We start from the raw sequence: 9,965 nt of genomic DNA, 5'->3' as shown, positions 1-9,965 counted from the left end.
AGCATGTGTGAGGCACTGGGTTTGATCCTCAGCACGGCATAAGAAATAAATAAAATAAATAAAAGCATTCTGTTCATCTACAACTATAGAAAAAATTTAAAAGAAAATTGAAACCTAGGGGTATCCAAAAACAATAGGCAGTGTATATAGAGCTGTGGGGCTGGGGCTTGGAGGTACAGTGTTGTTGGGAGATGCAGATGGTGTTTGGAGACCTACAGTTTTATGAAACACCCTGAGAGAAAATGGGGAAAGGGGAGAAATCAGAGTCAAAGCCAGCCCAGCGACAAACAGGCCCTTGGGGGCTGGGCCAATGTCTGGGTAGACACAGGGCCACCACCGAGTCGATAGATGCTCAGTAAAGCTTTGTTCCAAGGCCAATCAAACCCAGTGTTGTTGCCATCACTCATGGAGTTTCTGGAGTAGCTTGCTTCTGACGTGAAGATTTATGGCGACCTTAAGCTCATGGACAAACGGACAAGGAGTCTTTGCCCATCTTTAGTTAGTGGGGGCTGGGGAGATAGCTCAGTGGTAAAGCATTTGCTTAGCATGCATGTGGCCCTGGGTTCAATCCCCATCACCACATACAAAAAAAAAAAAAAAAAAGATTTAGTTAGTAGACCTGGTAATTTTAAGCTCTTTTGGGAAGGAATACCTGGATATCTTATAGATTTCTGGGGCTGTCAAACTGAGGCTGAGACCCCAGGCTGTGACAGCCTGCTGTTCCCGGAGAATGAAAAGCAGAGCTTTCCCATGTGTGGTCCACAGTCTCCTCTGTCTTTGGTGGCAAATAAGGCAAATGGAAGTGGGGGACACAGAAGCCTCCCTAGTCCCTAGAAAGTGCCAGCACCACCCCCCCACCTTCCAATGAATTTCACACATGCAGCCTGGCATGGCCAGGATCTGCACAGCCCCTCAGAGCTCTAACAGACATCGCCTCATTGAACACCCTGTGTCCCATCAGGCAGAGCCTGTTTCCCCATATTTCAAGAGAGATGTAGGCTCAGAGAAGCCAGGTAACCAGCCCCCAAACACACAGCTAAAAATCTAAGTTGGAGTTTAACTTAAAACCAAGATTATCTAGCACAAAAGACTAGCTGTTTTTTGAAGATGAGAAACTGAGACCCATGGGAACCTGCGGGAAACTGAGGCAAGTAGGTTTGTATGCAAACTCAAGTGCTGCTAACAGTGTAGGACACTAGTATTCTGCCCCAGTCCTGACTGCTTCTGCAGGTGGAGGATATTGTGAACTTTCCTACTGACCTGGCTTTCAGAGCCCATCTTCCATATCCTCTTCCTCCCCACCTTCTGAAAACCCTGAGACTGCCTCCTTCCATGTGTTGACCACACATGAAACAAGTGAATCACCTGCCAGATGCAACGGAGAGTGGAGCTGTTTCCTGGAACTCACCCCATCCATGCATCCAGGCCTCCCAAACCCAGTTGGTTGGCCAGTCTCAGAGGCCCAGCACTGCCTGAGCTTGCTGGCCTGGTCTGGCCACACTCACTTCCTCTTTGGGCCTCAGGGCCTTGGCCAGGATGGTAGTTAAGGCCTTCCTGGGTTAATGAGGAAACTCCCTTTTCAAGAAGTGGGAGAAGCTGCGGTCTTTAATAATGGAGGTTAGATGCTAGAATTAGTCAAAGGTCCCGCAGAGAGCACAAAGGGAGAATGCCCTGTTGGTATATAAGAGTGCACCCCACCTGCAATCTGTGAATACAAAGAAAACTCAAATCATAGGAAGCTGATAGCTATATTTTAATAAATCAAAGTTTGGAATTCCAAGTCTCAGGAAACTTCCATAAGATCCACAGTGTTGCAGATTCAATCATTCCTATGTGGATTTTGATGTGTACTGATGTTTTATGTTCACCTAGGGAAGGCAAGGGGATGCGAGGGGCAGTTGGGGTCGGGGGAGTGGAGACAAACTAAACTCCTAAGATAAATAGAGGTGAAGATTGAAAGTTAATCAGAAATCTTCAAATGAAACTTTTATGTCTTTGATGTTGCTACAAAAGGTTTTCTCCTGCTTTGCTTTGGCAGTAACCTGAAATGCAGAAAACAAAGCCATTAATAATAATAGAAAGACGGACCAGGTGTTTCTGTAAATAATGAACACCATGGTAGCCTTGGAGCTCGGCTCCATTCATGTGATTCTTCATTCGAATGCACCACAGCAGATGGAAACCCTCAAAGTCAGATGTAGCTGCAATTCATAAACACTCTCCAGGCTGTTTCTGAACCACTTTGAAGTCTCCAGGGTCAGGGGGCGGAGAGCACAGGACCTACTGCATGAAACAGTGCTTCCCTTTGTTTCTGTCAAATGTGTCTCATTGCATTCTGGTGGGGGGGGGGTGCAGGGAGCTCCTCTTATTTAAGGACATGAGGGCCAAGTCAACCTGATCTCAGTCTTACTGCTGGTAGTTCCATAGTGTTCACCATGTCCCATGTCCTGTGTCACAGGTGGTGCCAACAAGGGACATCTGGGTTTGCATTCAACTCAGCTACCTATTGGAGATCTTGGGCAATGTTCATGATCTTTCTTAGCCTCCATTTTCTCATCTCAGAATGTGGATAATGAGTGCGAACGTTCCTGAGGATTAATGGAGGTGACGGCAGGTGAAGGGCTCTGGGCTGTGCCTGTCAGGAATGTTTTACCAGCCCTGCATGTGGCTGCCCTGCAGGGTGAGGCTCCCATGCCTATTTATGTGTTTGGTCTGTTTTGTCTTTTTGGTGTAATGGGTCAGTTACACCAAACAGAAACGTTCAGTTTCACTCCCTTTTTCTACACTTTAGGGTGACCCTATCTGGATTCTGAAACCAAAGAAGTGAGTGTCGATTCAAAATAGACAGCACGTTTTTTTTTCCACTCTAGTTTTTAAGTAAGTCCAGATCAGACAAGGGTAATATCTATAAAAAGATCCTGTGGTTGTTCCAGGGGATCCCCATAAAACCGAAGTGAGGAAACCCAGCTAATCAATATAATGATTATTTGGTTTCATAGAGAATAAAGAACATTTGTTGACATCATTCTTGTCTGCATTTGCTATGTTGATGTCTCTGTTTACATTTTTACATTGATGGCCATGTTCACTGCCCAGTTCTCTAGCAGGGACACTTAATCCCCCCAAATATTCATTCAATCAGAATGGCTTTTCTGGGCAGAGGAGCCAGGAGTGAAATGGCTTGAGATAGCAGAATAAAAGGGAAGTGTTTTACTTAATTAAAAGTGCCAGGGTTTTGGAAAAAAGCCTCTGATAACCTTCCCAGGAATAAGGCCAAGAAAAGATCTGATCAAGCAGGACCAAAAGGGGCCCAAAGGGGCACCAGACTCCCGCTTTCTCTTCATAAACAGACACAAGGCATTCATTCTCTGGCTGGAACCTGTTTCCCTGAGCCCTGGGGAAAGGCCACTCACCGTTGTGCTCAATCCACCGGTACTGCCGGTCCAGGCACAGCTCCTCCTGCCGCTGCCTCACCAGCCTCCGAATCTCAGGGGTCAGGCCATTGGGATCACGTGCAAACACAAAAGAGTAGCTGTCTGCACAGGTGCCATCAAAGTTGAGGAGGCGGCAGGAGTACTGCAGGGCGAACGTGTGGTAGTCCGTGTCAATGATCCAGTGGTCATCAACTGCAAGCCAGAAAGTCAGTGTTAAGTGACACCTTGCCTTCAGTGGAAAGAAGTCCTGGAAACTCACTACCTGGACCCTACTGCATTTTCTTAGGAAGCAGGAGATTTCTGACAACTTTTGCAAAACCAGGCAAACAAGAAAGGATCTTGCTTTTCTTTATGGAGAAAGTTTTGGCACAGAGGAAACCACATTTATGTCCAGGATCCGCTCTCTCCCTGATGGTAAATAACACAGCATCTTTCCAAGGGAAAAGACCGCTGAGAATGTGAGCCCATCAAAATCATTGAACAAACCCATCTACCGCCATCTTCACCATCTACCCTCCAAAAGTATCTATGTCTTTGTCTAATGTGTGATTGCCACCAACTTACGTTAGCCTCAATACCAGGACCTGTCTTTGGGGATGATGTACAGGTGCTAGCTCTTACTCCTCTCACTGACCTACTGCCCTCCCACCTCAGTCCATTGGAGGACGCCTCTCTGATGATCCTGGCTTTGCTGGCTCCACCCTCTTTCCTGCTTAGGAGCCCAACTCTTTGCGCTGGCCAGAGAGAAGATTTTGCCTCCGGACACAGAAGGCGACTATCCAGCATCAGCAACTCCTTCTAAGAACGTGTGGACTTCAGGACTTCCAGCAGTGGCAGAGCCAAGCCCTTGAAGAATTTAGACCATATTTATTCTTCAAGTGTTGGATATATGCAGTGAAGATTAAGTATAAATAAAGGTAGTAAAAATATCAACAAAGGCAGAATGGGAAATACTATGAATATATGTGAGTGATTTGCCACAGAGAAGGAACAATGTGTTCAAGTTTTATCCAAATATAGAATATTTTATCCAAATATAGTATATTTGGATAAAAATGCCACATCTCTACTTAATTTGACATTCTCATTGACATGTATCTGTGGCTGTTACCTCCTGAGCACTAAATTATGTGCCAGTCACTGTGTGGAACTTTCCATGTGTTTCCTCGATTATTTCTCACATTGAACCCAAAGGGCATACTACTATTTCCTATTTTACAGATAAGAAAACTGAGGTAAAGAGAAAATAAATAATTCACCTAGGATCACAAAAAGCAGAGTAGAACTGGAATTCTAACCCAGGAGCGCGACTCCAGAATCCACATACTTAACCCCTACACCAGAGACTCCAGGTACTAGGTAGATTGAGACCAGAAGGGACAACAAACCAAAGGCCTTTGTGTCTTGCACCCAAGGGATGATCTGCCCACGTGGAGCTCCATGTTGGAGAAAGGCAGAGGGGATGGAGACTTCAGCACTGGAGAGGGTAGGGCCAGCTCTAGAAGTCACCCTAAGTGTCCTCTGGGGGTGCCTTTCTGAGGACCTCTGGAATGCCAGACTAGATGGGATTTAGTACAAACCCAGGCCCAGTAAAGAAAGTTAACACAGGACAGGGAATGGGCCACTTCTTCAGCTCACACCCAACCTGGCAGGAGGAAGAATGAGACACCACTGCACCTTCCAGGCTGTCCCTGGGTGAATGTCAGAGGCCAAGCTCAGAGGATGACCCAGACGGAAGACTGCTCAGCAGTGACCGCAAAGTTATTCAGCACATGGGCCAAGAATAGAAGCCATGGGCCTGCTGCTGGGCTTCAGCCTAACCGCGAGCTCCCTCCCAGGCTCCTGAGATCTGGGCAGTCTTTTCATCCCTGGATGAAATCATCTCTTCCCTGGTTATGGGATCACTGTGTCATCATGGGTGCCCCAGAAATCTGCCTCTCAGACACAAAAGCACCAGCCTTTGAAGTGTTACCTCCACTCCTGGTCCAGGCAGCTATTAGCTTGGCAAATCTGCTGCTTAAAAAAAAATTGTTTTTCCAATATTGTTGCCAGAGTGAATTCCTACATAGAAACTAAGTAACTTTCAATCCATGGCTTTAGTAAAGTCGACTACTATTCTTGCTTTTAAAGAAAGCCTAAGTTGGTTTGGTTTATCTCCAGGTTCTTTTTGGCAGAATAACTCAAAGATGAAGAGTTTCAATCCTAACAACCTTGACCAAACTCTCCTTTCTAAGAGTATTTGCAAGAGAGGATTTGCATGAGCAGCAACAATTATCTGGCTTCTCCAGCCTCCTCGCATCCAGCAGCTAGGCAGGGTCCTTTGGAGAGCCAGACAACCCAACTGTTTCCAGACAGCATCTAATAATTGCATGCAGTAGACTAGGTAAGCAGAGTGCTGGAAGCAGCAATTATGTGGCCAGAGCCCCTGACTCCCCTCCACCACCCCAGGAAGTGTGGCTGCATTACAGCTGTGTCTACAACTGTACTCGTTGTATACACTGGTTTCGAGGTTTGGATTGCTAGTCCCCAAAGAAAATGCCTGGTATCAAAAACTGTCTTGGTGACCTGGTTTTGTTGAAAATCTGTCACTCATTGCTGTGGTTCTGGAACAATTTCCCTTCAGTTCCCTAAACCTGCACCTGCCAATCATTCAAAGTAGGGATACCAAGGGAGATGCTTCCTGAGGTTCTCAGGCCTCACAGTCTAGCTGAGCCAGGCAGGTGACAGATTTTATGCAATTCTTGACTAGTCCAATGGACAAGAAAAGTCAGTGGTATCTGAAGCCTTGATACCTGAGTGACCAAGATAACCCTCTGGATTGAACTATCTACACCAATTCTCAAACTTCCTTATGTGGAAGGAACATATTCAAGGAGCATACTTCAGGGGCCACCCCAAGAGTTTCTGATTCAATAAATCTGGATTGGGGCCCAGAAATCTGCATTTAACAAGCACCACAGCTGATTTAGATATAGATGATCCAGGGACCCTGACTTTGAGAAACAGTAATGAAAACATTTCAGGCTGACATTGTTATGCAGCCTGACAAGGGTCCCTTTTACTTCAGCTAAGAGGTGACACTAAGTGCCACCAACCAGCTATGTCTCCTGGGCCAGTAATTTAGTTTCTTCACTTGTAAAACAAGAGATTTGAACCCAATGGTACCTGTATGCCTTCTCACTCCAGATTCAGAAAGTAAAGCCATGATTTCCTCTCTGGAGAGGTAACAAGAAGCAACAATATCAAACAGGCACAGAGAATTTGTGTCACCAGCACTGGTCAAGTGCTTTCTGCATGTCAACTCATGGCATCCTCATAACACAACTCCATAAGGTAGGTGCTATGGCCACCTCCACTTTGCAGAGGAGGAAAATGAGTCATAGAAAGGCCAAGGAAAACACCCACGGTCCCACAGGTTGGGATTGGGATTTGAACTCAGGTAGCATAACTTTATCAGGGCAGGCTTAACCACTGTGCAGGGCACCGTTTCTTTTCTGAAAGGCAACCTAAGAAGGAATTCATCCTTAAGCCTTCTACATTATACTTATCTCACTTAATATCTATAGCAATCACTTTCAAGATTTCAATACTTTTTTTTCCACCTCCAAATGAAATCTTAGGTAGAATCTCAATATACAAGAGTTAAAAGTGGAGCTAATATAGTTTGTAGGGACAGGAGAGAAGAGACAAAACCCTACCTCCTCATCAGGTCCTTCCTCACCCCATCCCTAAATGCACTGTCAATCAAATTCTGTTCCTTTAAGGAGCACACCTCAAAGTGCTGATAAGAATTATGTGTTTATTCTTTCTAAAAATTAGGAAACTTGTACCTCTTAATATTGGTTTTTATAATCCATTACAGAAAAAAATGTATTTTTTACTGTAAATGAATCACTTGAGGAAGTTTGCTGCACTATTTGAAATAACTTTTATTATTTTTAAAGATAAAAAACTCTCTCTCCTTATAGATAAGCAACTCTTATACAGTGTAAATCAGCAGTAAAATGTAATTTGATAAAAAATGCAATTTCATTTAACATGACTTTATAGGAAGTCAAAGATCACATGTCGCATGTAGAGCAATGAATGACATGAAGGACACTTCTGCCCTGGATCACCAATGGAAGAGCAGCCCCCTCAGCAGTCCCTGGGTCCTATCTCACAAGAAAGCACAAGTGGTACTTTGCAAAGGTCCATCTGTATTAGGAGACTCTGCAGTCCAGAGCCACCAATCGGGGCCTGGACGTTGCAATGTCTGGCTTCTGGAATTGGCTCTCTCAAACTTGCTGTGTTATCTTGGGCAAAGCACTTTTTTCTCCCGGTCTCAGTTTGTTCATCTGTATACTGAATCCCCTCTCTAGGGTTTACTCTCCTTCTCTAAGATTCCATGACATATCTCTTCCTGGCCTGAAATTTCTCTAGCTACCAAGTAGATTCAGGATTTGAAACTTAGGACACATGGCAGGGGGGTAGTAGAAAGAGCAAATAATGTATTCTCATGAGTAGGCCAAGTTTTAAGATGCCCTGCTGAGAGTTCTCAACACCCTGCATCAGAGCTCCAGTACTTGGGAGAAAGAGAAGAGGCCATGACACCCAGAACACCCTGCCTGGCTCAGAACCCCGGCATCAGCAGGCAGGACATTGAGGAGTGAGCCTACCGCATGCACAATGCTCCCTACAAACTTGGATGGGGGTCTCAGCCTCCGTTAGGGTTCCCAGTTAAGCTGTCTCAGGAATTCAGCCCAAAGGGTTGGAAAAAAATGAAAATGAAGTGGTGATGTGGAGCAGTAAGAGGACAAAGTGTGGAACAGGTTACACACCCTGGCACAGTAGATGACTAGAATTCAGCACCCGGCAACCCAAAGATCCTTTTGAGTTGGGTCAGGTTTCTTGAACTAGCTGCTCCCAATCCCGATCCCTTAACCTCAGGAGGGGCTGAGGTTTCCTGCACCCACACATCTTCCCCTAGGCCATTCTTCCTAAGGGTGCAGCTGGAGCAGGAACCCAGTGATTTGGCAGGTATGCCTCCCATCCCCAAAATGGTCCCACTGAGCTGACTACTCACTTCCTCTCTGGAGAAAGGAGGCTACGCCCCAGTACTTCATCTTGAACTTGGCAGGGTCTTCTGTGTCAGTGAAGGTGCCCACCATGTCTGCACACACTTCCCAGTTACTGCAAAAGCCAAGGGGATCCTCAGCCAAACCCAGCAAAGAGCTTCCTCCCTCCATCCCACCCTGGTGCTCCCTTCCCTCCCCAGTAAGGGTTTGGCGTTCAGGCAGGCGCTACGCACACGGCCACCCAGAGGCCACTTGCCTCAAAAGACGAACTCGTCCCTTGGCAGTGGCACTCATGTGGCCATTCTCGTCCACGGAGAATTCGGCGACGATGTTGTCTTGCAGAAAGAGACCTTCAGGGTCCTTCTTGGCTATGGCGTACCAGGTCCCGGAGAACTGCCAAAGGGAGAGCCGGGGTTTGGTGTGTCTTGGGGTCCACGACCGGCCACCGGGAAGTAGGGGAAGCGGGGACTGGGCCACCGGGGCCTCCTGGGCTGATACCTACCAGAGTCTTGTCGAAGTTCTCTTTGACTCGGAAGCTGCTCACTCTGCAGTCTCGCTCTGCGCGGCCACTGCCCAGCGCCGCCAGCAGCACGAGCGCCCACACCCACTCCATCTTGCCCAGGAGTCAAGCCTGCGGGAGACGCGTCGCCGTGACCGCCGGCCCCGGACCGGACCACCCGGCCCGCTGCCGCCCTCCCCGCCCGCCCCCGAGGACAGCCGGGCAGCTGCTCACCGTCAGAGACGCGCACCAGCCTGTCCAGGCGCGCGTGGAGCAAAAGAGGCGAGGCCCGCCCGCCGCCCCGCGGCTTTATGGCCCCGGGGGGAGGGGGTCGCGCTTTCGTAACTGCCCGGGGTGAAGGACCTAGGGGAGGCGCCGGGGGCTGGCCCGGCCAGCACTTGCATAACGCGCCCTGACTCACCGCCACCCGGGGCGCAGGGAGGGTCCCGTTAGGCCAGCCTCACCTCCAGGGCCACCCGCCCGGGGTTGGTGGAGCTGCCGCGCAGGGTGGCCTCACTGGGCCAAACTCTACAGCGGCGACGAGCCGCGTGGCCAGGTCCTGGCCCAGTTACTCAGCCCTTGTGCCAGCGGCCGCCAGCTGCGGCCTGGGGTGGCCTCCAAGCCCAGTAGCGCTGGCTGGAGGCTCAGTGGGGTTTGGTGGGGAAACCTTGGCCTCACAGAAAGAGAAGACACCTAAGATGCTGCCTGGCGCATTAGTGCCCAGGTGCTGGCTGTGCCAAATTGGCTCCTTTGCCTTCTAAGGACCAATTGTGCAGGGTTTGGGGGATATTTTGGCCAAGTGCTTTTTCCTTTCATAAAGGATGTATTTTACTCTTTGGGGAGAGTTGTGGTGCCCTCTGCGTCAATATTTGTTCTTTAGTTTCAACATCGTTAGAAGCATTAAAATGCTCCCTGTTAAATATTCTCTAGAAACGCTACTCCGGTCAGGAGGGGAAATATTTTAGCAACTGTGGT

General features: G+C 47.9%; 1 protein-coding gene across 3 annotated transcripts; it reads right to left on the bottom strand.

Annotated features, from left to right (window-relative positions):
• Positions 1 to 1,729: 1,729 nt before the first annotated feature.
• On the bottom strand, positions 1,730 to 9,538 carry Rbp4 (retinol binding protein 4). 3 transcript variants are annotated; one of them, XM_071611083.1, is made up of 6 exons: positions 9,455 to 9,538; positions 8,994 to 9,122; positions 8,748 to 8,884; positions 8,500 to 8,606; positions 3,414 to 3,626; positions 1,730 to 2,042 (listed from the first exon to the last, which is right to left on the bottom strand). In XM_071611083.1, exons 2-6 carry the CDS (start codon positions 9,102 to 9,104, stop codon positions 2,005 to 2,007), a joined length of 606 nt encoding a protein of 201 aa, XP_071467184.1. In that variant the 5' UTR covers positions 9,105 to 9,122; positions 9,455 to 9,538; the 3' UTR covers positions 1,730 to 2,004. The 3 variants fall into 3 exon arrangements, with proteins under 3 accessions (XP_071467184.1, XP_071467183.1, XP_027795767.1); XM_071611082.1 differs by having other exon boundaries at positions 9,412 to 9,518; XM_027939966.2 differs by lacking the exon at positions 9,455 to 9,538 and adding an exon at positions 9,225 to 9,344.
• Between the last annotated feature and the right edge of the window lie 427 nt (positions 9,539 to 9,965).

The sequence above is a fragment of the Marmota flaviventris genome, chromosome 4, assembly GCF_047511675.1.
Source record: "Marmota flaviventris isolate mMarFla1 chromosome 4, mMarFla1.hap1, whole genome shotgun sequence".
In the NCBI taxonomy this organism is placed as follows: Eukaryota; Metazoa; Chordata; class Mammalia; order Rodentia; family Sciuridae; genus Marmota; species Marmota flaviventris.
Note: the sequence above shows the minus strand (reverse complement) of the source record. Positions and strands in the feature narration are given on the sequence as shown.